Genomic DNA, 25,534 nt, shown 5'->3' with positions numbered 1-25,534 from the left:
AGCCCAGGCAATAGAGGAGACCAGGTGCATGAGGCCCCGCGACTGCATTTCAGAATCAGAATATTTAGTTTTGGGGTGAGTTTTTCAACAAAAACTGGAAAATTTATTTGGAAATTAGACACTTCACCCCAAATTCCTGTAGCTGAAAACTCAAGTGTCTGACAACATTGTTTTTGGCGGACAGAGGAGCGGGCTCTGGGCAGCTGGCCCTGGCGGGCAGGTTAGGCCCACAAATGAGTTGGGTTTCCAGGGCTGCCTTTGCTCCCGCTGTGGGCTCCTTCCTCTGAGCACGTCTCCACGATTGCAGTGGGGCTGGATCATCCTTCCCGCCCCAAGGGCCTTGTTCCCTTTACGTTACATTGCCGGGCATAAAGGTCCCAGCGTGGGGATGAAAATCCAGCGGGCGGCAGAATCTGGCCCCAGGTCATTGTTATTTTTACCAACCCAGCAAAACATCCGTGTGTGTGTGTGTGTGTGTGAAACAAATCTGTGAAAGCTGGGCCAGATCCTCAGCTGGTGTAAACTGGTGTCTTTCCTTCAGCTGCAGTAGCTACCTCCATTCCCTCTATTGTAACGTTAACCCTTCCCCCTCCAGCACTCCCACCACGTGCCATGAAGCTGACCCGCAACCCGTCAGCCTACCTTCAGCCTGAGCAAAGAACCCCACTGGGATCACGTGCTTTGGGCTCCTTCGGGTGGCAGCGCAGCTGGGAATGTCCCTTTGCTCTGCTCTGGATTCTTGGGGTGGGGGGACTAGGATCTTGTGTTAGACAAGACCCTCTTGGGCGGCGCAGCAGCACCCCCCAGGCTCTGTAAGTGGGGCCTGAGCCTCGGAGAGGCCCCAGGAGGTAGTATCCGAGCCGAAAGCAGCTGTTCTTGGGAGCCAGCTGGAGCCACCTGGTGTCCGATCTTCAGAGGGGCTGCAGGTTCCCAGCAGTTCAGATAATCTCCCCTTTCCCCTCCCCCATGCTTCAGGTGGGTCTGCAAAAGCTGGCCTTGGTGTGGCACTGAAATGCTGTGAACTGAGCCCCGTGGGGCAGCTGGACCCAGCTCCCTGGCATTAGTGTTGTTAAAAGGAGCTGGTTTTGTACTCTGTTTGTGGGCATTGAAACACGAACCCTTGCCGGAGGGGTCGGCTCTGTACCCGACTCTCTCTCATACACTATTTTTAAACAAACCGGGCGGCTGCTGGTCTCTTTCCTGCAAGGCAGCGGCGGGGCTGGGGCGAGAACACACAAGCTGAGCAGGGCCCTGGCAAGCAGAGTCCAGCCCCATGGAGAGGCCCTTCCCGGCCAGCCAGGTGTGGGAGCTGGGCTCTGGCTCCCTTTCCTTGCAGCGTAACCGCCCTCTGCAGGCCTGGGAGAGTCGGGCCCAGGGCATTACTGCAGGAAGGGAGCTGCTGGGGCTGCGCTGAACCCTGGGGCTGGTCACCTGGCACATGTGCTCCCGCGAGCAGAGCAGCTCCTGTGTGACTGTCGCCTGCCAGCCCGGGCAGGGAAGCAAGTTCAAGCCCGATGAGCTTAGGCCCCTAGCAGGTTCTAGGAACCCTCCTGAGCCTTGGGGGCGCTGCTGCTCCAGCTCCCTTGCACCAGCTCCCTGCCCACACCCTGACGTGATCTCTTCTGGCAGCCCGGGGCCTCCAGGTGCTCTGCACACAGCCCCATGGGGAGCCAGGCAGCGGGGCCCTGAGCAAGGCCAGTGGGGTCTTTCCATGGGAGTCAGTGATCTGTATCAGACCTAGTGTGACACTCCCAAGGTCACCCAGCAAGCCAGTAGCAGAGGGGGGAACAGAACCCAGGAGTCCTGGCTCCTAAGACCCTGCCCCAAACTCAACCCTCTGGACCCCACTTCCCTGCAGAGCTGGGAACAGAACCCAAGGACCCGGCCTTCGCTCTGGCCCTTCCAGGGGCTGCCGGCCTGTGCCCTCCCCGGGCAGGGGAGAAGCTTCAGCATTGGCCAAAGTGGCTTCTCCGCCAGGCCAGCTCTTGGGTTTGAACTGACACAAAGGCCGAGTCCTGCGGTAAAACAACCCACCTCGGCTGCACCCTCGGCGGAACTGGATCGCCCTAGTGGGCCCCACGCCTCGCAGGGGGCTCTGGCAGCCAGGTGCCTGGCCAGGCCTGCGCCCACTCAGCGAGCGCCTGGGTCCAGCTGATACAGGGCTTTGGTGACACAGAGGTGAGGGTGGGGTAACCAGATGGGCCTGGCCTTGCTCACAGGTAACCCCAGGGCAGTGTACCAGGGGGCTGGGAGCAGAGCCGGGGGCTACCACATACATTACAGACCCCCCCAGCACTGGGCTCAACGAGGGCTGGCGTGTGAGCCCAGCGCTAGAGCGGCGTCTGGGCCTGAGCCCCCCCGGCTGCGCTCATTTACACCGGCTGAGGCTGGGTCTGTGCGTCCCAGATCCTCAGCTACCCGCCTGCCCCCCGCAGTGGGTGTCCAGGAGCCGAGGGCAGCGAGCAGCCAGCCCAGTGCGTGTGTCTGCCCAGAGCTCGTGGGGTTAGTGCCAGAGCCCGGCGGTCGCTCCTGCCACGGCTTTGCCCAGCTGGCCCCGGAGCACATGGATTCACGCAGGAGGCCACAAGTCGGGGCTCAGCTGCTCTTCACAAACAAAACTCAGACCCGGCAAGGGGCAGCTGCAGCCTGCTCCAGCCCAGGGGCCCACAAAACCAGCATGGAGCCAGCCATGGGCTGGGCCTGTCCCTGCCCCCCTGCACAGCATGTTCTTGGTGGGAGGCAGGGCTGAGCAAATGTGGGGTCCAAGTGAGGGGGTCTGTGGGGCAGTGCACAAGGATAACGCCCCCAGCCCGGGGTGGGGCCTGGCTGGTCTCACGGCATAGGACAGCTCCCCCTTACGCCCGGTGGTTGGGCCCTGCCCAACTACACCCAGCCCAGCTCCTGCCCAGCCCAGCCATGGGGCTGGTGAAGCCCCATGAGGTGTGATGGTGGGATTCTCACCTCTCCCCCATCAATATATGATTCTCCAGCCCCCATTGGTGGTACCGTGCCCCTCCTGAGACCCCCAACAGCTCTGCCCTTCAGCACCTGCCGGGGGACCCGGGACCTGGCTCGGTGAGTATGGGGGGGCCTAGATGGGGCATGGGGGATTTTACCAGCAGCAGGACCAAGTTGCAGCTTTACAAAGAAAACCCCAGGAAGGGTTCAAACCCACAGACCCCTGCTGTCCTGGGCACCGTGGCGAGCGCCCGGCAGGTTGGGGGTCCTTTGTGCAGCTCGGGAGGGGCTGAGCGCCTGTCCTCAGAGAGCAGTGTCCTACACTGGATGCCCCCAGATTCCCCCCACCCCCACCCTGCTGCACCGGCTCAAACCCCGCTGCGGAATGACGCTGCAGCACGCGGCCGGGGTCAGGCTGGTTTTTTAAATAAAAAAGCGTCCAGCAAGCGCCATCAAATTGACAATTACACCAGAGTCCCCAGCGGTGTCCCGTCCCCCTGCGCAACACCTCCCCATCTACCTGCAGCGGGCACAGGCCGGCCATGGCCCAGGGGCTGGGGACGCACATCAAAAAGCACTTTCCAAAAGCCCTGGTGGGAGCCACCTGGGCCAGCACTGGCCGGGGGGGGCCTAGAAAACAAAGGCTTTGAGGCAGAAAGGCAGGTGTGGCAGGGCCCTTGCCCAGTGGCACAGGAGCCCCTCATTCACTCAGCATCGGGGGGGTTAGCCCTCCCCCTTTGTGGTCTGTGTGTGCGGGGTGGGAGGGATTGTACAAAATAATCACAGCCTGGCCCACACAGCTGCAGGGGTCTCTCCCCCCGCCCCCCCCCCCATCAGCCTTGGCTAAGGGCCTGGCGCTGCCAGTGGGGGCTTGGCAACCCTGCCAGTGTAGCTGGCTTTAAGGGCTTGAGCCCATAGCAGTCCAGGAGCATCTTTCCTGGGACGCCCCCACCCCCCACCCCATGGGCACCTGGCCCATCCTCCCCCTCCCAGCTGGAGACTGCTGCTGTCGCTTGCCATGGGTGCAGAACGGGACCCTCACCCAGCTGCCCCAGGGGCCCTGCCCCGAGCCCCGGGGCGTCGTGCGGCACAGCAGAGGCAGAGCGTGCTGGGGACACAGCTCTGGAGACATGGGCACGTTTCAGGCCCAGCACCACCATGGCAGCGTGTTCAGGCATGGGGCTGGTTCACTGTGAGGCCAGCCCAGCCCCCCACTTCATGGGGGCCCATGGTGAGATCCTTGGGGTCTGGGCCAGAGGCGCTGGGGGCACTGGGCCCTCTGCCAGGCAGCCCCACATGGCAATGGCCAACCCTGGGGCTGTTTTAGGGGCTGTGGGGGACTACCCCTCAGCAGGGCAGTGGTGCCCATGTGGAATAGGGGCAACTAGCCCAGGGGCCCAGTGGCAATCGAGACCGTGCCTGCAGGGCCGAGGGGCCATGCTAGCGGCTCTGCACAGTGACTGTCCGGCCAGCCGCCTGCCTGCAGCTGGGACGGGGCCAGCGTGGGGCCCAGCGCATTTGCCAGGAGCCGAAGTGCAGCTGTTAAGTACGTCCATGGTCCAGGCCCCCACCCCGCTCAGCACTGGCCAGCAGGGGACTGCATTGGGCACAAAAACCCGGCGGGTCAAGGCGGCGCCCTGGGTCCTTTCGCTCCTCGTTGAAGGGTCAGTGGGGCACCTGGCAAGAGCGTGGGGCGATGCAGCTTGTGCTCCAGGCGGGAGCCCCGGCAGCTGGTCCCCAGGATGGAGGGTCCTCATTGGCTGGCGGCTGGTCCCGAGGATGGAGGGTCCGGATGAGCTGGTTCCCGGGGCAGAGGGGCCCCGTTGGTTGGCAGCTGGCCCCAACGCAGAGGGACCCTGGCGGCTGGCAGCTGGTCCCCATTGGCTGGTGGCTGGCCCCCGGGGCAGAGGGGCCGCGTCGGCTGGGCCCCGGGGGCCTGCTCAGATGGAGGTCTCGTCGCTCCTGCTCAGTGATCAGACACACACCGAGAGGGGGGGAACAAACACACAGACGTATGGTCATGAGCAGCTGGGCCGGGCCCCCGGCAGGCTGGCCAGGCGGGCGGCAGAGCCACGTGGCGCACATGTTAATGGAGGAAATTAAAGAACAGAAATCTGGGCGGTTGGGGGCAGGAGACAGAGAGGGGAGGGGGGGTTAGTGCGAGAGTGGAGAAAGCAGTGGAAGAGTTAGAGACGGCGAGCGCCAGGCAGGGTCTTGCCCCCACCCCGAATCAGCCCTGCCTAATTGGGGCCCCAGACTCCCAGCTCAGAGCCCTGGGCTCAGCCCCAGGCCGGCTGCTCGGGGCGGGGCAGGCTCCCAGCAGCTGGGGGCAGCTCAGCCCGTCCTGTGACTCGCAGGGGGCGGCCGAACCCCGCATGGAATTGGGGGTGGGGGGAACTGAGGCTCCGGCCGCACAGCCCAGTCCAGCTCTCGGGACTTGCCCCGGCCGGGGGGCAGGATCCGGGCCCAGAGCATGGGCAGAGCCATGGGGACGCTAGGCCGGGGAGGGGACGCCGGGGGGCGGAGCCTGGCTGGTTTGAATGGGCACAGCCCCAGCCACCTTCCAGGGTGATGGAGGCTGAGGCCGGCGCCGTGGGCGGGGTGGGAGGTTGGGGTGACGCGGGAGCAGCTCCGGAGCCTCCCCCCACAGCCAGACCCAGGGCAGGTCTGTGGCACTGGCTGCCCTGCAGGTGGGCACCAGGAGGGGTCAGTGGCAGTGGCCTTGGCAGCGGCCTTAGCCCCGGGCACCTACTCACTCGGAGCCGGAGGAGTCCTCGTCCACCGTGCCGGCCTTGATGCTCATGGTGATGGGTGTCACCCCGTTGAGCTGCTCCTGCAGCGTCTGGCGGGGCCGTGGCAGCACCCTGCCCCCCCGGCTGCCCTCGCTGCCCGTCGAGGAGCCGTGTGATGCCACCGTGCCCGGCGGGTGGGCTGAGAGCTCGCTGGGCACATGGCGCAGGCTGTTCTCGCTGATGGTAGGGAGGCACTTCTTCTTCAGGATCCCTGCAGGGGGAGATGGGGGGGTGAGGCCAGGGCAGAACGGGGAGGGGGCCCAGGCAGCTGGGGTGGGGACAGATGGGAGGGGTCGTGAGGCCGGGACGAAGGTGTGGGGGACCCTCCCGGTTCCTGGCCCGGGCAGGCGCCCTGTGCCGAGCTACAGACAGAGGAATCGCCCCATGGGAGCAGAGCCGCCCCCATCCAGCCTGGGCTCCCAGATCCTGCAGCCAGCAGGGCCAGAGCAGGTCCTGGGGCTTTGCCAGGCTCGCCTCACCCGCAGCACCTGCCTCTCTGCAGCATTGATCAGGCCCGGCCTGGCAGGAGCCTGCGACCACCAGCTGCCACACGGGTCCAATGCCACCCAGCGAAGGGCTGGAGAAGCCGTGCCAGGCTCTGCCGTGTCTATAGGGGAAGCTCTGAAGCCCCTCTAGCCCCTGGAGCGCCCCACCCCCACTCAGCGATATCTGTGGAGGACCCCCTGCCCCGCACAACACCCTCCCCCTTGCAATGCTGGGCCCCCACCCTGGGTGCAGGGGGTGCTGGGTTCCCTGCTTACCTCTCTGGGGCTGGGCAGCAGGGTTGGGCAGCGGAACCGGCACGTTCTTGTCCAGGGCCTCCCCGTTCTCCCTGGGTGCTTCCTCTGGGGGTCCCAGCCGCACCTGTCCCGCGGCTGGCTCCACCCGCAGCATCTCGGGGCCGGTGTGCCCGTCACTCTCGCTGGCCGTGGTCACAAACTCCCCCGGCCAGTAGGGCTTGCCGTGGGCCGGCACGTTATCCGCTGGGGGAGAGCACAGTGAGCTGAGCCGGGGACCCTCTGGAGCCAACTCCCCACCACCCCAGGGCTGCTCCTGTGCACACCGAGCAGGCAAGGGGATGGCAGGGGCCCGGTGTGGGGCAGGCGTCCATCCTGGGGCAGGCGAAAGGGGAGCAGGCACCTGGCATGGGGCAGACGAGGGGACGGCAGGCGCCCGGCGTGGGGCAGACGAGGGGACGGCAGGCACCCGGCGTGGGGCAGACGAGGGGACGGCAGGCGCCCGGCGTGGGGCAGGCGCCCCTCAAAGCTGTAGTGTCCCCTGCCCCGGGGTTACAGGGCAGCCAGGGGAGGGGTGGAAAGGAGCCAGCCGGGAGAGCAGCGCACTGCCCAGCCCCACGGCTTAGCCACCCCCCGTCCCGCCGGCCGTGGGCCCAGAATGGGGCTCTCAGGTGCTGACCCACTGTGGGGGCTGCTCCCTCCCCGCCCGCCCCCTGGTCCCGGCGTTACCTTTGGGGGCGCTGTGTGGCGGCAGCTTCTCGCTGGGGGGGCCCAGCAGGTTCTCCCAGCAGGGCTCCCCCGGGAACGCCTCGTCCTCCTCGCTGTCCGAGGAGTGGGTGGAGGCATAGGAGCCGCTCTGGTCGTCCTCCAGGGACAGGTCGCTGTCCGAGTCCGTGTCGTGCTCTGGGGCAGGGACACACGGAGAGCTCAGCACCAGCGCCCCCATGGGCCAGCCGGACTCACTCGGCAGGGCCAGCTCCCCCCACCGGCCTGCAGGGCCCCTCCCAGCCTAGGGCACAGCCGGGAGACAGAGCCTGGTGCCGGGCTCCAGACAGCCCAGTTCTGCCCCCCGAGCCAATGGGACCCCCCGGTGTGGCAGCCACTGGAGGACGCTGTCGCTGGCCGCCCGCCCTGCGTCACCCAGCAGAGGGCAGCACGGCTCCACCCTTGCTCACCGTTCGGCTGGTCCTTGGCCGCCAGGAAGAGGGCGCCGGGGTCCGTCTGCCCGCTGGGCGCCTGGCAGCTCTTCAGCCCAGACTCCTCCCTGCAAAACACGGGCGGGAGACTAGAGCCACCGTAGGGCCTGGCCAGGCCGGGCTCCGGAGCCGCAGGGCCCAGCGCTGCCCGGGGGGGCTGGCTGCCCCGGCAGGGGGGGCTGGCTGCCCCGGCAGGGGGGGCGGTACCTGAGCACGAAGGGGAGGTAGCTGTGCTGGCTCTTGCCTGAGTGCACGGTGCTGTGCAGGGAGCCCGTGGACGCGCCGAAGGGCATGTGGTACAGCCGGCCGGCCACATACGTGTTGTTGCAGTTGTAGGCCTGGGGGCGGGGGTCAGAGAACAGGGGGCCAGACGGTGAGTCGCTGCTTCCTCTGACACTTCCCACTTGGCCTGCTGCCCCTCCCCAGCACCTCAGCCCTGGGGTCCCCCGGCTCTGCCGGTGCCCCTCACTCCTGACCCGCAGCCCCCTGCTATCCCAGCCCTGGGCTCCCCCCAGCCCCCCAGCTCTGTTCTAGACAGTTCTCAATGGTAGCAGATGACAGAACGAGGAGTAATGGTCTCAAGTTGCAGTGGGGGAGGTTTAGATTGGATATTAGGAAAAACTTTTTCACTAGGAGGGTGGTGAAGCACTGGAATGCGTTACCTAGGGAGGTGGTGGAATCTCCTTCCTTAGAGGTTTTTAAGGTCAGGCTTGACAAAGCCCTGGCTGGGATGATTTAACTGGGAATTGGTCCTGCTTCGAGCAGGGGGTTGGACTAGATGACCTCCTGAGGTCCCTTCCAACCCTGATATTCTATGATTCTATGATTCTGCCAGTGCCCCTCACTCCCCACCCGCAGCCCCTGCCAGCCCAGCCCTGGGCTCCCCCCAGCTCTGCCAGTGCCCCTCACTCCCCACCCGCAGCCCCTGCCAGCCCAGCCCTGGGCTCCCCCCAGCTCTGCCAGTGCCCCTCACTCCCCACCCGCAGCCCCTGCCATCCCAGCCCTGGGCTCCCCCCAGCTCTGCCAGTGCCCCTCACTCCCCACCCGCAGCCCCTGCCAGCCCAGCCCTGGGCTCCCCCCAGCTCTGCCAGTGCCCCTCACTCCCCACCCGCAGCCCCTGCCAGCCCAGCCCTGGGCTCCCCCCAGCTCTGCCAGTGCCCCTCACTCCCCACCCGCAGCCCCTGCCATCCCAGCCCTGGGCTCCCCCCAGCTCTGCCAGTGCCCCTCACTCCCCACCCGCAGCCCCTGCCATCCCAGCCCTGGGCTCCCCCCAGCTCTGCCAGTGCCCCTCACTCCCCACCCGCAGCCCCTGCCATCCCAGCCCTGGGCTCCCCCCAGCTCTGCCGGTGCCCCTCACTCCCCACCGCAGCCCCTGCCATCCCAGCCCTGGGCTCCCCCCAGCTCTGCCGGTGCCCCTCACTCCCCACCCGCAGCCCCTGCCATCCCAGCCTTGGGCTCCCCCCAGCTCTGCCGGTGCCCCTCACTCCCCACCCGCAGCCCCTGCCAGCCCAGCCCTGGGTCCCCACAGCTCTGCCGGTGCCCCTCACTCCCGACCCGCAGCCCCTGCCATCCCAGCCCTGGGCTCCCCCCAGCTCTGCCGGTGCCCCTCACTCCCGACCCGCAGCCCCTGCCAGCCCAGCCCTGGGCTCCCCCCAGCTCTGCCGGTGCCCCTCACTCCCCACCCGCAGCCCCTGCCATCCCAGCCCTGGGCTCCCCCCAGCTCTGCCGGTGCCCCTCACTCCCCACCCGCAGCCCCTGCCATCCCAGCCCTGGGCTCCCCCCAGCTCTGCCGGTGCCCCTCACTCCCCACCCGCAGCCCCTGCCATCCCAGCCCTGGGCTCCCCCCAGCTCTGCCGGTGCCCCTCACTCCCCACCCGCAGCCCCTGCCATCCCAGCCCTGGGCTCCCCCCAGCTCTGCTGGTGCCCCTCACTCCCCACCCGCAGCCCCTGCCATCCCAGCCCTGGGCTCCCCCCAGCCCCCCAGCTCTGCAGGTGCCCCTCACTCCCCACCCGCGGCCCCTGCCAGCCCAGCCCTGGTAGAGATGACACCGCCCAGGGCAGAGAGCCAGGCCGAGGCACTAGTCACTCCGGCTGTGCGGGGCTGGGCACTAACCGCTGTCAGGGTGGATTTGGTGGTGAGTGCGGGGTCTGTGCTGTGCTTCTTGCTGCAGCTGAACTTCAGAGCCTTCCTCACGTCCTTGCTGAAGACGATGCAGGCGAGGAAGATGAAGGGACCCTGAGGGAGGGTGCGAGGGGCAGGTCAGAGCCCGCTGGGGCTGAGCTGGGCTGGGGGGCCTGGATGGAGCTGAGGGGGGTCCATGAGCCAGGCCCCCTGCCCTGACGTACTGCCACGCTTCCTGCCGCGCGGCGATGGCTCTGGGGGCAGGTGCCCACACAGGGGTCCTCCACTGGGGACCTCTGCGCCAGGCCCGGATCCCCCCCAGCCGTCACAGCGCAACCCCCCCACCCACACCCTGGCACCATGGTGTGAAGCTGGCTCACCACAGGGCTGGGCACAGGCCCTGCCAGCTCGGAGCCAACAGGGCCACGCCGGGCTGCTGGGGCCTCTGTACACAGGCTCGGCTCCTGGGCCAAACTGGGGAGACCCCCACCCCTGCTGGGGAAAAGGCCCTGCCCCCTGCCCTGCCGTACCTGGAGGCAGTTGAAGCCGGCGAAGAGGTAGTGGAAGAGGATGGCGTCGCTGTTGACGGAGAGCAGGGCCAGGAGCCACGTGGCGCTAACCAGCAGCAGCACCAGGAATGCTGCCCGCAGCCCCGACCTGTGCCGGGCAGAGGGGTCAGGCCAGGCCAGAGATGCCGACCCCGCCCACACCGACCCCTCCCGCACTGTGGGACGCAGCAGGGAGGGGGAGCGTTGACCTGGGAATGTGGCAGGGGGGTTTCCCTGGGGATGGGAGACCTGAGAGCCTCTAACCTGAGCCAGGAGGGGATGGGGGAGGTAAAACTGGACAAAGGCTGGGGGGGAGCTGAGGGAAGCTGGGTGAGACGCTGAAGGGGGCAGTTGGCTGGGGAAGAGGGGAGAGCCCCAGAGAAGGGGGTCTAAGCTCCCCACCCCCCAGAAGGTCCTGTTTAGGCCTGCAAGCTCTGGTCTGGACTGCGTTCCTGTCGTCTCTAATAAACCTTCTGTTCTACTGGCTGGCTGAGAGTCACGGTGAATGTGAATCGCAGGAAGTGGGGGTACAGGGCCCTGACTCCCCCACGCTTCGTAACACACTGACCCCTGCCCATGCCCACAGAAACCCCTCCCCCGCCCACCCCCACACCAACCCTGCCTGCACCGACCCCTCCCCCCAAGAAACACCCCCCCAGTTCCCTCCCCCTGGGAGCAGGCCTCAGTCAGCACCTCCCATGCTGCCCTGCCAGCCAGCGCTGCCCGGGGGGGGCGGGGGTAAGACTCACACTGGGCCCCTCTTCTCGAAGCCCCGCTCCTGGGTCAGGCAGGCGGCTTTGGTGGCCAGGACATGGAGGAAGACGCTCGTCTGCGTGGGGGAGAGGGTGGGTCAGCAACAGGAGGCAGGGCCCAGGGTCCCCCAGCCCCTCCCCATGGCCCCCTGCCCCTCCCCACAGTCTGCCCAAGCGGCTGAAGTGCAGAGCCCAAGGCCCCCCAGCAGGGCCCCAGCCCAAGGCCCCCACCCAGGCAGAAGGAGGCTGTTTCTTGGCAGGATGCGCTTGCGCAGGCAGGAGCCATGGGAAGCAGCCCCTGGGTCAGAGCCCTGGTCCGGCTGAGCTGGGACACTTCCAAGGAATCCATAGTGAGGGGGTTCCCTTCCTGCCCCCACATGACAGGAGGAGTCTGGAGGCCAGTGGAAGGAGGGGCAGGAGGTCTGCATGGCCCAGGCCCTCCCCTCGCCCCTCATGGCTCTCCCCAGCAGGGGACCTCAGTGGGGAAACTGAGGCACTGAGAGGCAAAGACGCCTGTCCCAGGTCAAACAGAAAGTCAGTGACTGGCCTGGGAAGAGAACCCAGGAGTCCTGGCTCCCAACCCCCCTGCTCTAACCACTAGACACCCCCCCAAGAGCAGGGATAGGAGCTAGGAGTCCTGACTCCTAGTCCCCCCCCAACCAGAGTGAGGGGGGGCGGTGCAGCGCACGCGGGCCAGTGCCGGGTGCCCAGCGAGGGCGTGGGGGGGGCAGCCCGTGCACTGGGGGGCAGGTAACGAAGCTGGGGCTGCTCTGCACAGGATCGACCAGCCGTGCCCGCGGGGGTGGTGGGGGCACCCCACGTTTCGGCCCCTGCAACTGTGACGTCAGCAAAGGCTTCGACCCCACTGCCCAGGGGAGACTCACTGCAGGGTGAGGGAGGGAGGTACCACTGCAGAGGGACTGCGGGGGGTGTGCCTGGGTCCGCTGGAGGAGATACCACTGCAGAGTGGGTGGCGGGGTGCCCAGGCCAGCTGGGGGGAGATACCACTGCAAGGAGACTGGGGGTACCCGGGGCAGACCATGCTGCTGTTGGTCTTGCTGCCCTTTGATCCTCCCCGTGTCTCCCCAGCCCCATGCACTAGCCTCCGAGCCCCTGCTGCCCCCATACGCACTGAGACGGCGAAGGCGATGGGCCCGGCGAAGCTCCAGACCAGCGTGTCGTAGATGGAGAGCCAGCAGAAATCGGGGTTCCCGTAGCCCTCAGGGTCCAGCCCCACGGCCAGTCCTGTGAAGAGAGGAGCCACATGGCTCATCACATCCCATCCTGGCAGAGTACGGAGGAGCCAGCAACCCATGAGCCCTCTGTGCCGCTGGCGGACCAGGCGCCACCCATGCCAAGGGCCCCGTGTCTCCACTGAACACGGACCAATCGGCCCGGTGTTAACCAGGGAGCAGAATGGGAAGGATGCGGTCAGTCTTCCCGGAGTGCTTGGGAGCGTTCTCACCCAGAACGGCTGTATCCCTTTGTCACCAAGTGGGACTGTTCTTAATGTTTCCTCCAAATATTGTGGGGATGCCTCAGTTTCCCCTAGGCAGTTCTTAAGTATCTAGGTGGTGGGGTAAGGGTGTATGATCATTGCAGAGCCCTAGAGGGCAGGTGTGTGCAGGGGTCTGGACACAGAGAATGGCCGACACCCTGTTTCCTGGCAACTGATGGCCTGGGCCCTTCCCCTCCCTGCAAGGTGAAAGCTGAAGGGTTGGAGAATAAAGGAATCAGGTGACCACCTGGCCCAGGAAAGGAACAAAGCCCAGAAGAGGAGGGGCTGGAGGGAGTTTCAGTTTGGGGCTGGCTGGGACATGGAGTGAAGTGCAGATGTGGTTGTCTGGCTCACTGCCCCCCAAAATGGACCCAGCTCAGGGGTCCTGTTCTCTGCACCTACAAGCTCTGTGTTAGACCATGTTCCTGTCGTCTAATAAACCTTCTGTGTTACTGGCTGGCTGAGAGTCACGTCTGACTGCGGAGTTGGGGGGCAGGACCCTCTGGCTTCCCCAGGACCCTGCCTGGGCGGACTGGCTGGGGGAAGCGCACGGAGGGGCAGAGGATGCTGAATGCTCCGAGGTCAGACCCAGGAAGGTGGAAGCTGTGTGAGCTTTGTGTCCTGAAGACAGGCTGCTCCCAGAGAGGAGACTTCCCCAGAGTCCTGACTGGCTTCATGGGGAGCAGTTCCAGAGCATCACCCGGGGACTCCGTGACACCCTTATTGGGCGGTGACATCTGAGGGGTTGGATCGTGAGCCGGTGGGACCCAGCAGCCTGGAGAGATGTTAGCTAGTGCAAAGGGCTGGGCGCCAAAGAAGGGGTGACGCCCTGCCCCACGGGAGAGGTCCATGGATACCAGACCTGCCACTGGATCATCCCTACGTACCGTCAGCGAGAGGACAGAAGAGGAGTCAGGGGAGTGGGTTCCCCCCAGCTGCTGAGTTTGCAGTGGTGGGGGGGAATCAAACCCCCAAACGAAAGGGACCTGGGATCTTTGAACTGCCTGGACGCTGGAGGGGCCAAGTGTTTGTAGGCAAACGCAAGAGATGTCCGGCTGCTAAGCCTTCTCAGAGAAGCCTCTGTTACCTTTTGAACCGTAAGGTTGGAACTCCTTTGTGTACCTCTGTTACCTACTGTAACCTCATCAGTAACCCTCGTTACCTTTTCCTAGCTAATGACTCTGTAGATAGTTTGTTAGAGGTTTCGCTGCAAGCCCGGTCTTTGGGGTGAGATCTGAGGTTCAGCTGACCTGAGTGAGTGACTGGTCCTTTGGGACTGGGAGTGACCTGAACCTCGCTGTGATCTGTGGCGTGAGGGACCAGCCACCACAAAGGCCGGCTCACCGGGCTGGCGACAGAGCGGAGTGCCCAAGGGGACGGTCTGTGACTCCAGAGGAATTCACACTAGAAAGATAACTGGGTGGTGCGGGCTCAGTGCCGAACTCCCAGCCAGCGTGGGGGCGGGGGCGCCCTGCTCCTACCAGCCTGCCGAGAGCACTCCCCTCCCTGCCTTGCCCAGCAGCGGACAGGGGAGCCTGGGGGGAGCAGACGCAGCCCCAGCAGGGAGGCGGGGCAGCGCCGGGGCTCACCTGTGATGAAGGCTGGCACGCCCCAGCCCACCATGTAGTAGAAGCGCATGGGGCTGTGGTTGATGTCCCGCACCTCGGTCAGCATGCGGTAGAGGTGCAGCGCCTCCAGCAGGAGCCAGGCGAAGGTGCACATGTAGAAGAAGTGCAGCAGGATGGCGATCACGGTGCAGGCAAACTGCGGGGAGGGCCGGGCGTTAGGGGGCAGGGGGAGCCGGCACAGCCGGGGAAAGGCCCCAGGACACCCGGGTTACCATGCGCCCCACAGGCTCTGGGGCGCCCTGCTGCCCCCAGCTAGGAGACTGCACCCTGCAGGGCCTCCATGCCTGGGCTCAGCCAGCCCCACCGGGGCCCCATGCGCAGGGCCCCGGGCCCAGCCCAGCCGCCGCCTGCTCAGCGCCCCACCCCGGCCCAGTCGCGCCGCAGGAGGGTCCCCGGCCAGCCCAGCCCCCCGCAGCGCCCGCCCGCAGGCTCACGGGGACGTCGGCCTGGTTGATGCCCAGCAGGAAGACGAGCTCGGCGAGGAAGAGGGCGGTGGCGGTGTTCTTGCGGATGCTGTGCTGGTTGCCACGCAGGGCCCGCGGGCCGGCCAGCACCAGGAAGGTGAGCAGGAGGCTGCCCAGCGTCACGGCCACGGAGGCATAGGTGATGGTCTGCAGCGGCAGGATCTCCCCGTTCTGGGGGGCAAAGGGGGCTCGTTGGGCAGCAACCAGCACACAGGCCCTGCCCCCCAACCAGCTCAGGGCTCAGAGATCACCATAGCCCCGCCCTCTCTCACACGGGGCTCCACCCATGGCTCCACCTCCTTGGGAATGGGGCTCCTCCCCCTCTCACCCCTCACACTGTGGGCCCACCCATAGCTGCACTCCCTGGGCGAAGGGGCCCCACCCCACCCCATCCCTCCTTTCATACTGTGGCCTTGCCCATGGCTCTGCCCCCTGGCTATCTGGGCTCCTCCCGCTCTCACCTCTAACACTGTGACCCCGCCCACGGCTCCGCCCCTGGGTTGGGGCCCCGCCCACTGCCCGCTCACCTCTCTCCTGGAGATGTCCATCAGCACGGCGAAGCTGGTCATGTGGCTGCACTGGCAGCTGACGTGGCTCTGGTTCCTGAAGACCAGCTCACAGCCCCTGGCCGACCAGCCGCCCGCCCCACCAGGCCTGGGGAGCAGGAGGGCCGGAGTCAGGGGGGGTTCTGGGGGACCCCGCTGGGGTAACAGGGCCTGCGAGCCAGAGCCCCCCCGCAGGTGGGCGGGCTGGGGGTGCTGGGCCCAGCCCGGGGTACTCACAGTATGGAGTGGTTCCAGAAGACGCAGATGGGCTTGGAGCGCTCCTCCGTCTCCAGCAGCCGGAACTGCACGGTGATGGGCTTCTCCAGTGCCCGCGGCCCCCGCTGCTCCTCGTCGTGCACCATGATGCTCACCACCGGCGTGTTGATGATGGGCCGTTTGGGGACCCTGCGGGAACAGCTGGCACAGTGGGACCCAGCGCCACGTGCCCCGCCTCACTCGCCTCGGCCCCAGCGACTGGGACCTGTGTGCTCCGGCCCCCCAGCTATCTGCCCACCCACCTTTCCCCTGCGCCTCCACCCCCCCCCCACAGCTACCTGCCCCCGCATGTGCCCCCCGCCACAGCTACCTGTCCCCCTGCGCCTCCACCCCCCCCCCACAGCTACCTGCCCCCGCCTGTGCCCCCCGCCACAGCTACCTGTCCCCCTGCGCCTCTGCGACGCCCCCAGCTACCTGCCCCCGCCTGTGCCCCCCGCCACAGCTACCTGTCCCCCTGCGCCTCTGCGACGCCCCCCAGCTACCTGCCCCCGCCTGTGCCCCCCGCCACAGCTACCTGTCCCCCTGCGCCTCCACCACCCCCCCACAGCTACCTGCCCCCGCCTGTGCCCCCCCCACAGCTACCTGTCCCCCTGCGCCTCCACCCCCCCCGCCACAGCTACCTGCCCCTGCATGTGCCCCCCGCCACAGCTACCTGTCCCCCTGCGCCTCCACCCCCCCCGCCACAGCTACCTGTCCCCCTGCGCCTCTGCGACGCCCCCCAGCTACCTGTCCCCCTGCGCCTCCGCCACCCCCCCCAGCTACCTGCCCCCGCCTGTGCCCCCCGCCACAGCTACCTGTCCCCCTGCGCCTCTGCGACGCCCCCCCACAGCTACCTGCCCCCGCATGTGCCCCCCGCCACAGCTACCTGTCCCCCTGCGCCTCCGTCACCCCCCCACAGCTACCTGCCCCCGCCTGTGCCCCCCCCCACAGCTACCTGTCCCCCTGCGCCTCCACCCCCCCCCACAGCTACCTGCCCCCGCATGTGCCCCCCGCCACAGCTACCTGTCCCCCTGCGCCTCTGCGACGCCCCCCAGCTACCTGCCCCCGCCTGTGCCCCCCGCCACAGCTACCTGTCCCCCTGCGCCTCTGCGACGCCCCCCCACAGCTACCTGCCCCCGCCTGTGCCCCCCGCCACAGCTACCTGTCCCCCTGCGCCTCTGCGACGCCCCCCAGCTACCTGCCCCTGCATGTGCCCCCCGCCACAGCTACCTGTCCCCCTGCGCCTCTGCGACGCCCCCCCACAGCTACCTGCCCCCGCCTGTGCCCCCCGCCACAGCTACCTGTCCCCCTGCGCCTCTGCGACGCCCCCCCACAGCTACCTGCCCCCGCATGTGCCCCCCGCCACAGCTACCTGTCCCCCTGCGCCTCCACCACCCCCCCACAGCTACCTGCCCCCGCATGTGCCCCCCGCCACAGCTACCTGTCCCCCTGCGCCTCCACCCCCCCCCCACAGCTACCTGCCCCTGCATGTGCCCCCCGCCACAGCTACCTGTCCCCCTGCGCCTCTGCGACGCCCCCCAGCTACCTGCCCCCGCCTGTGCCCCCCGCCACAGCTACCTGTCCCCCTGCGCCTCCACCACCCCCCCACAGCTACCTGCCCCCGCCTGTGCCCCCCCCCACAGCTACCTGTCCCCCTGCGCCTCCACCCCCCCCGCCACAGCTACCTGCCCCTGCATGTGCCCCCCGCCACAGCTACCTGTCCCCCTGCGCCTCCACCCCCCCCGCCACAGCTACCTGTCCCCCTGCGCCTCTGCGACGCCCCCCAGCTACCTGCCCCCGCCTGTGCCCCCCGCCACAGCTACCTGTCCCCCTGCGCCTCCACCCCCCCCGCCACAGCTACCTGTCCCCCTGCGCCTCTGCGACGCCCCCCAGCTACCTGTCCCCCTGCGCCTCCGCCACCCCCCCCAGCTACCTGCCCCCGCCTGTGCCCCCCGCCACAGCTACCTGTCCCCCTGCGCCTCTGCGACGCCCCCCCACAGCTACCTGCCCCCGCATGTGCCCCCCGCCACAGCTACCTGTCCCCCTGCGCCTCCGTCACCCCCCCACAGCTACCTGCCCCCGCCTGTGCCCCCCCCCACAGCTACCTGTCCCCCTGCGCCTCCACCCCCCCCCACAGCTACCTGCCCCCGCATGTGCCCCCCGCCACAGCTACCTGTCCCCCTGCGCCTCTGCGACGCCCCCCAGCTACCTGCCCCCGCCTGTGCCCCCCGCCACAGCTACCTGTCCCCCTGCGCCTCTGCGACGCCCCCCCACAGCTACCTGCCCCCGCCTGTGCCCCCCGCCACAGCTACCTGTCCCCCTGCGCCTCCGTCACCCCCCCACAGCTACCTGCCCCCGCCTGTGCCCCCCCCCACAGCTACCTGTCCCCCTGCGCCTCCACCCCCCCCCACAGCTACCTGCCCCCGCATGTGCCCCCCGCCACAGCTACCTGTCCCCCTGCGCCTCTGCGACGCCCCCCAGCTACCTGCCCCCGCCTGTGCCCCCCGCCACAGCTACCTGTCCCCCTGCGCCTCTGCGACGCCCCCCCACAGCTACCTGCCCCCGCATGTGCCCCCCGCCACAGCTACCTGTCCCCCTGCGCCTCTGCGACGCCCCCCAGCTACCTGCCCCCGCATGTGCCCCCCGCCACAGCTACCTGTCCCCCTGCGCCTCTGCGACGCCCCCCCACAGCTACCTGCCCCCGCCTGTGCCCCCCGCCACAGCTACCTGTCCCCCTGCGCCTCTGCGACGCCCCCCAGCTACCTGCCCCTGCATGTGCCCCCCGCCACAGCTACCTGTCCCCCTGCGCCTCTGCGACGCCCCCCCACAGCTACCTGCCCCCGCCTGTGCCCCCCGCCACAGCTACCTGTCCCCCTGCGCCTCTGCGACGCCCCCCCACAGCTACCTGCCCCCGCATGTGCCCCCCGCCACAGCTACCTGTCCCCCTGCGCCTCCACCACCCCCCCACAGCTACCTGCCCCCGCATGTGCCCCCCGCCACAGCTACCTGTCCCCCTGCGCCTCCACCCCCCCCCCACAGCTACCTGCCCCTGCATGTGCCCCCCGCCACAGCTACCTGTCCCCCTGCGCCTCTGCGACGCCCCCCAGCTACCTGCCCCCGCCTGTGCCCCCCGCCACAGCTACCTGTCCCCCTGCGCCTCCACCACCCCCCCACAGCTACCTGCCCCCGCCTGTGCCCCCCCCCACAGCTACCTGTCCCCCTGCGCCTCCACCCCCCCCGCCACAGCTACCTGCCCCTGCATGTGCCCCCCGCCACAGCTACCTGTCCCCCTGCGCCTCTGCGACGCCCCCCCACAGCTACCTGCCCCCGCCTGTGCCCCCCGCCACAGCTACCTGTCCCCCTGCGCCTCTGCGACGCCCCCCCACAGCTACCTGCCCCCGCATGTGCCCCCCGCCACAGCTACCTGTCCCCCTGCGCCTCCACCCCCCCCGCCACAGCTACCTGTCCCCCTGCGCCTCTGCGACGCCCCCCAGCTACCTGCCCCCGCCTGTGCCCCCCGCCACAGCTACCTGTCCCCCTGCGCCTCCACCCCCCCCCGCCACAGCTACCTGTCCCCCTGCGCCTCTGCGACGCCCCCCAGCTACCTGTCCCCCTGCGCCTCCGCCACCCCCCCCAGCTACCTGCCCCCGCCTGTGCCCCCCGCCACAGCTACCTGTCCCCCTGCGCCTCTGCGACGCCCCCCCACAGCTACCTGCCCCCGCATGTGCCCCCCGCCACAGCTACCTGTCCCCCTGCGCCTCCGTCACCCCCCCACAGCTACCTGCCCCCGCCTGTGCCCCCCCCCACAGCTACCTGTCCCCCTGCGCCTCCACCCCCCCCCACAGCTACCTGCCCCCGCATGTGCCCCCCGCCACAGCTACCTGTCCCCCTGCGCCTCTGCGACGCCCCCCAGCTACCTGCCCCCGCCTGTGCCCCCCGCCACAGCTACCTGTCCCCCTGCGCCTCTGCGACGCCCCCCCACAGCTACCTGCCCCCGCCTGTGCCCCCCGCCACAGCTACCTGTCCCCCTGCGCCTCTGCGACGCCCCCCAGCTACCTGCCCCTGCATGTGCCCCCCGCCACAGCTACCTGTCCCCCTGCGCCTCTGCGACGCCCCCCCACAGCTACCTGCCCCCGCCTGTGCCCCCCGCCACAGCTACCTGTCCCCCTGCGCCTCTGCGACGCCCCCCCACAGCTACCTGCCCCCGCATGTGCCCCCCGCCACAGCTACCTGTCCCCCTGCGCCTCCACCACCCCCCCACAGCTACCTGCCCCCGCATGTGCCCCCCGCCACAGCTACCTGTCCCCCTGCGCCTCCACCCCCCCCCCACAGCTACCTGCCCCCGCATGTGCCCCCCGCCACAGCTACCTGTCCCCCTGCGCCTCTGCGACGCCCCCCAGCTACCTGCCCCCGCCTGTGCCCCCCGCCACAGCTACCTGTCCCCCTGCGCCTCCACCCCCCCCCCACAGCTACCTGCCCCCGCATGTGCCCCCCGCCACAGCTACCTGTCCCCCTGCGCCTCTGCGACGCCCCCCAGCTACCTGCCCCCGCATGTGCCCCCCGCCACAGCTACCTGTCCCCCTGCGCCTCCACCACCCCCCCACAGCTACCTGCCCCCGCATGTGCCCCCCGCCACAGCTACCTGTCCCCCTGCGCCTCTGCGACGCCCCCCAGCTACCTGTCCCCCTGCGCCTCTGCGACGCCCCCCAGCTACCTGCATCCCACCTGCACCTCCCCTCCCCGCCACAGCTACCTGCCCCTGCATGTGCCCCCCGCCACAGCTACCTGTCCCCCTGCGCCTCTGCGACGCCCCCCAGCTACCTGTCCCCCTGCGCCTCTGCGACGCCCCCCACAGCTACCTGCCCCCGCCTGTGCCCCCCGCCACAGCTACCTGTCCCCCTGCGCCTCTGCGACGCCCCCCAGCTACCTGCCCCCGCCTGTGCCCCCCGCCACAGCTACCTGTCCCCCTGCGCCTCCACCACCCCCCCACAGCTACCTGCCCCCGCATGTGCTCCCCGCCATAGCTACCTGTCCCCCTGCGCCTCTGCGACGCCCCCCAGCTACCTGCATCCCACCTGTGCCCCCCGCCACAGCTACCTGTCCCCCTGCGCCTCCACCACCCCCCCACAGCTACCTGCCCCCGCCTGTGCCCCCCACCACAGCTACCTGTCCCCCTGCGCCTCTGCGACGCCCCCCAGCTACCTGCCCCCGCCTGTGCCCCCCGCCACAGCTACCTGCCAGAGGAGATGGGGGAGGGTCCAAGCCCAGTTCCCAGCAGGGCCGTGGAGACCAAGTTCCCCTGGGGACCCCACCGGGCAGGGCCATGGCACTGGGGCCTTCACTGCCTCTCCGTGCCCCACCTCGCACCATCTTCTCCCCAGCACCTCCCCGCTCCTCTCCCCAACGCCCCCCCCCGGGAACCTCTCCCCAGCGCCGTGGGTACCGCAGGCTCCGCTTGTCCGTGTCGTACTGCTCTGGCAGCAGCCCCGCCAGGGTGCGGTAGATAATGACGCTGGCCACGGCCTGGCCCTCACTCAGCTCCGGATGCCTCTTGTGCCGGGTCACCAGCGCCGGCTCCTCCTCCTCCTCTGCGGAGCTGGGGGGCAGCTTGGCGCTGACCATGAGCGGGTCTGGAGGGAGAATCATGGTAGGTGAGAGCAGGGCCGGACCTTGCTCCCACGAGGGCAGCACGGACCTAGGCAAGGACCAGTCACGCCGCACTCCCTGCAATACAGGCCGGTGCCCACAGAGAGCGCCAGGTTGTGCCACGTTCCCCCAGGGCTGCAGCGGGTCTAGGATTACAGTCCAGCCATGGGCTCCCCCACAGCTCTGCCGGTGCCCCTCACTCCCAACCCACAGCCCCCTCAATCCCAGCCCTGGGCTCCCCCCCAGCTCTGCCGGTGCCCCTCACTCCCGACCCGCAGCCCCCTCAATCCCAGCCCTGGGCCCCCCCCAGGCTCTGCCGGTGCCCCTCACTCCCGACCAGCAGCCCCCTCAATCCCAGCCCTGGGCTCCCCCCAGGCTCTGCCGGTGCCCCTCACTCCTGACCTGCAGCCCCCTCAATCCCAGCCCTGAGCTCCCCCCCAGCTCTGCCGGTGCCCCTCACTCCCGACCCGCAGCCCCCTCAATCCCAGCCCTGAGCTCCCCCCCAGCTCTGCCGGTGCCCCTCACTCCTGACCCGCAGCCCCCTCAATCCCATCCCTGGGCTCCCCCCCACAGCTCTGCCGGTGCCCCTCACTCCCGACCCGCAGCCCCCTCAATCCCATCCCTGGGCTCCCCCCTAGCTCTGCCGGTGCCCCTCACTCCCGACCCGCAGCCCCCTCAATCCCATCCCTGGGCTCCCCCCCAGCTCTGCCGGTGCCCCTCACTCCCGACCCGCAGCCCCCTCAATCCCAGCCCTGGGCCCCCCCACAGCTCTGCCGGTGCCCCTCACTCCCGACCCGCATCCCCCTCAATCCCAGCCCTGGGCTCCCCCCCAGCTCTGCCGGTGCCCCTCACTCCCGACCCGCAGCCCCCTCAATCCCAGCCCTGGGCCCCCCCCAGGCTCTGCCGGTGCCCCTCACTCCCGACCAGCAGCCCCCTCAATCCCAGCCCTGGGCTCCCCCCAGGCTCTGCCGGTGCCCCTCACTCCTGACCTGCAGCCCCCTCAATCCCAGCCCTGAGCTCCCCCCCAGCTCTGCCGGTGCCCCTCACTCCCGACCCGCAGCCCCCTCAATCCCAGCCCTGAGCTCCCCCCCAGCTCTGCCGGTGCCCCTCACTCCTGACCCGCAGCCCCCTCAATCCCATCCCTGGGCTCCCCCCCACAGCTCTGCCGGTGCCCCTCACTCCCGACCCGCAGCCCCCTCAATCCCATCCCTGGGCTCCCCCCTAGCTCTGCCGGTGCCCCTCACTCCCGACCCGCAGCCCCCTCAATCCCATCCCTGGGCTCCCCCCCAGCTCTGCCGGTGCCCCTCACTCCCGACCCGCAGCCCCCTCAATCCCAGCCCTGGGCCCCCCCACAGCTCTGCCGGTGCCCCTCACTCCCGACCCGCATCCCCCTCAATCCCAGCCCTGGGCTCCCCCCCAGCTCTGCCGGTGCCCCTCACTCCCGACCCGCAGCCCCCTCAATCCCAGCCCTGGGCCCCCCCACAGCTCTGCCGGTGCCCCTCACTCCCGACCCGCATCCCCCTCAATCCCAGCCCTGGGCTCCCCCCCAGCCCTGCCGGTGCCCCTCACTCCCGACCCGCATTCCCCTCAATCCCAGCCCTGGGCTCCCCCCCAGCTCTGCCGGTGCCCCTCACTCCCGACCCGCAGCCCCCTCAATCCCAGCCCTGGGCCCCCCCACAGCTCTGCCGGTGCCCCTCACTCCCGACCCGCAGCCCCCTCAATCCCAGCCCTGGGCCCCCCCACAGCCCTGCTGGTGCCCCTCACTCCCGACCCGCAGCCCCCTCAATCCCAGCCCTGGGCCCCCCCACAGCTCTGCCGGTGCCCCTCACTCCCGACCCGCAGCCCCCTCAAACCCAGCCCTGGGCCCCCCCACAGCCCTGCCGGTGCCCCTCACTCCTGACCCGCAGCCCCCTCAATCCCAGCCCTGGGCTCCCTCCCAGGCTCTGCCGGTGCCCCTCACTCCCAACCCTCAGATCCCTCAATCCCAGCCCTGGGCTCCCCCACAGCCCTCCGGTGCCCCTCACTCCCGACCCGCAGCCCCCTCAATCCCAGCCCTGGGCTCCCCCCCAGCCCTGCCGGTGCCCCTCACTCCCGACCCGCAGCCCCCTCAATCCCAGCCCTGGGCTTCCCCCCAGCTCTGCCGGTGCCCCTCACTCCCGACCCGCAGCCCCCTCAATCCCAGCCCTGGGCTCCCCCCCAGCCCTGCCGGTGCCCCTCACTCCCGACCCGCATCCCCCTCAATCCCAGCCCTGGGCTCCCCCCCAGCCCTGCCAGTGCCCCTCACTCCCGACCCGCAGCCCCCTCAATCCCAGCCCTGGGCTCCCCCCCAGCCCTGCCAGTGCCCCTCACTCCCGACCCGCAGCCCCCTCAATCCCAGCCCTGGGCTCCCCCCCAGCTCTGCCGGTGCCCCTCACTCCCAACCCGCAGCCCCCTCAATCCCAGCCCTGGGCCCCCCCACAGCCCTGCCGGTGCCCCTCACTCCCGACCCGCAGCCCCCTCAATCCCAGCACTGGGCCCCCCCACAGCTCTGCCGGTGCCCCTCACTCCCGACCCGCAGCCCCCTCAATCCCAGCCCTGGGCTCCCCCCCAGCCCTGCTGGTGCCCCTCACTCCCGACCTGCAGCCCGCTCAATCCCAGCCCTGGGCTCCCCGACAGCTCTGCCGGTGCCCCTCACTCCCGACCCGCAGCCCCCTCAATCCTTGCCCTGGGCTCCCCCCAGGCTCTGCCGGTGCCCCTCACTCCCGACCTGCAGCCCCCTCAATCCCAGCCCTGGGCTCCCCGACAGCTCTGCCGGTGCCCCTCACTCCCGACCCGCAGCCCCCTCAATCCCAGCCCTGGGCTCCCTCCCAGGCTCTGCCGGTGCCCCTCACTCCCGACCTGCAGCCCCCTCAATCCCAGCCCTGGGCTCCCCGACAGCTCTGCCGGTGCCCCTCACTCCCGACCCGCAGCCCCCTCAATCCCAGCCCTGGGCTCCCTCCCAGGCTCTGCCGGTGCCCCTCACTCCCAACCCGCAGCCCCCTCAATCCCAGCCCTGGGCTCCCTCCCAGGCTCTGCCGGTGCCCCTCACTCCCGACCCGCAGCCCCCTCAATCCTAGCCCTGGGCTCCCCCCAGGCTCTGCCGGTGCCCCTCACTCCCGACCTGCAGCCCCCTCAATCCCAGCCCTGGGCTCCCCGACAGCTCTGCCGGTGCCCCTCACTCCCGACCCGCAGCCCCCTCAATCCCAGCCCTGGGCTCCCTCCCAGGCTCTGCCGGTGCCCCTCACTCCCGACCTGCAGCCCCCTCAATCCCAGCCCTGGGCTCCCCGACAGCTCTGCCGGTGCCCCTCACTCCCGACCCGCAGCCCCCTCAATCCCAGCCCTGGGCTCCCTCCCAGGCTCTGCCGGTGCCCCTCACTCCCAACCCGCAGCCCCCTCAATCCCAGCCCTGGGCTCCCTCCCAGGCTCTGCCGGTGCCCCTCACTCCTGACCTGCAGCCCCCTCAATCCCAGCCCTGGGCTCCCCCCCAGCCCTGCCAGTGCCCCTCACTCCCGACCCGCAGCCCCCTCAATCCCAGCCCTGGGCTCCACCCAGCCCTGCCGGTGCCCCTCACTCCCGACCCGCAGCCCCCTCAATCCCAGCCCTGGGCTCCCCCCAGGCTCTGCCGGTGCCCCTCACCCCTGACCCGCAGCCCCCTCAATCCCAGCCCTGGGCTCCCTCCCAGGCTCTGCCGGTGCCCCTCACTCCCGACCCGCAGCCCCCTCAATCCCAGCCCTGGGCTCCCCCTCCAGCCCTGCCGCAATCCTGGGCTCCCCACAGGTGCTGCCCAGCTCCACCCCTGCTGGTGCCCCCCGGTGGGGCACTGTCACTGACTCACCTTTGCCCTCAGGCGCCCGGAAGACGGTTTCGGGGAGGATGACGGTGGTTTCCAGGTCCACGGGCTTCTCGCCCCGCAGCGCCTCGTAGTGGGGCAGCTTGGCGCCAGCGAAGTTCCCCTTGTCCAGCCGCACTACGGAGATGACTGGCGGAGAGACCCCCTCATGAGGGCCTGGGCCTGCCCCCGACGAGCTCACCCCACCCTCCTGCCCGTGCTGGCTCCAGGCCAACGTAGGGCCACGATTCTGGGAGCCCTGGAGACTCCCAGGCCCAGCCATGGGGGCGCCGAGTACCCACCCTCGCTGGCCAGGACTGCTCAGGAGCGGGCCATGGGGTGGACAAGGCTGGGCAGCCAAATGTGGCCTGGCGCCAGGCTGGGCTCCCTCACATGCTAGGGCTCCCCTTCCAGCTCCTGGGCACAGCAGCCTGCGCCCCCGTGATGCAACCGCCAAGCCCCCAAGTGACAGTCACGCCCCCCACACGACAGCCACGCCCCTCACATGACAGCCACGCCCCCACATGACAGCCACGCCCCCACACG

The 25,534-nt window shown here is 69.3% G+C and overlaps 1 protein-coding gene across 1 annotated transcript in view; it reads right to left on the bottom strand.

The window, feature by feature from the left end:
• Positions 1 to 5,044: 5,044 nt before the first annotated feature.
• CELSR2 (cadherin EGF LAG seven-pass G-type receptor 2) overlaps positions 5,045 to 25,534 on the bottom strand; it is a 78,906-nt gene continuing 58,416 nt past the window's right edge. Inside the window, exons 20-35 of the mRNA XM_077839245.1 lie at positions 24,995 to 25,138; positions 20,939 to 21,125; positions 15,478 to 15,645; positions 15,223 to 15,349; positions 14,666 to 14,866; positions 14,193 to 14,367; positions 12,238 to 12,350; positions 11,103 to 11,182; positions 10,336 to 10,462; positions 9,797 to 9,919; positions 7,891 to 8,021; positions 7,663 to 7,751; positions 7,217 to 7,390; positions 6,512 to 6,733; positions 5,715 to 5,961; positions 5,045 to 5,072 (exon numbers count right to left, since the gene is read on the bottom strand). Of these exons, the coding sequence (XP_077695371.1) occupies positions 5,045 to 5,072; positions 5,715 to 5,961; positions 6,512 to 6,733; positions 7,217 to 7,390; positions 7,663 to 7,751; positions 7,891 to 8,021; positions 9,797 to 9,919; positions 10,336 to 10,462; positions 11,103 to 11,182; positions 12,238 to 12,350; positions 14,193 to 14,367; positions 14,666 to 14,866; positions 15,223 to 15,349; positions 15,478 to 15,645; positions 20,939 to 21,125; positions 24,995 to 25,138 (2,336 nt within the window). The remainder of the gene's footprint in view (positions 5,073 to 5,714; positions 5,962 to 6,511; positions 6,734 to 7,216; positions 7,391 to 7,662; positions 7,752 to 7,890; positions 8,022 to 9,796; positions 9,920 to 10,335; positions 10,463 to 11,102; positions 11,183 to 12,237; positions 12,351 to 14,192; positions 14,368 to 14,665; positions 14,867 to 15,222; positions 15,350 to 15,477; positions 15,646 to 20,938; positions 21,126 to 24,994; positions 25,139 to 25,534) is intronic.

Source organism: Eretmochelys imbricata, chromosome 21, assembly GCF_965152235.1.
Source record: "Eretmochelys imbricata isolate rEreImb1 chromosome 21, rEreImb1.hap1, whole genome shotgun sequence".
Taxonomy (NCBI): Eukaryota; Metazoa; Chordata; order Testudines; family Cheloniidae; genus Eretmochelys; species Eretmochelys imbricata.
Note: the sequence above shows the minus strand (reverse complement) of the source record. Positions and strands in the feature narration are given on the sequence as shown.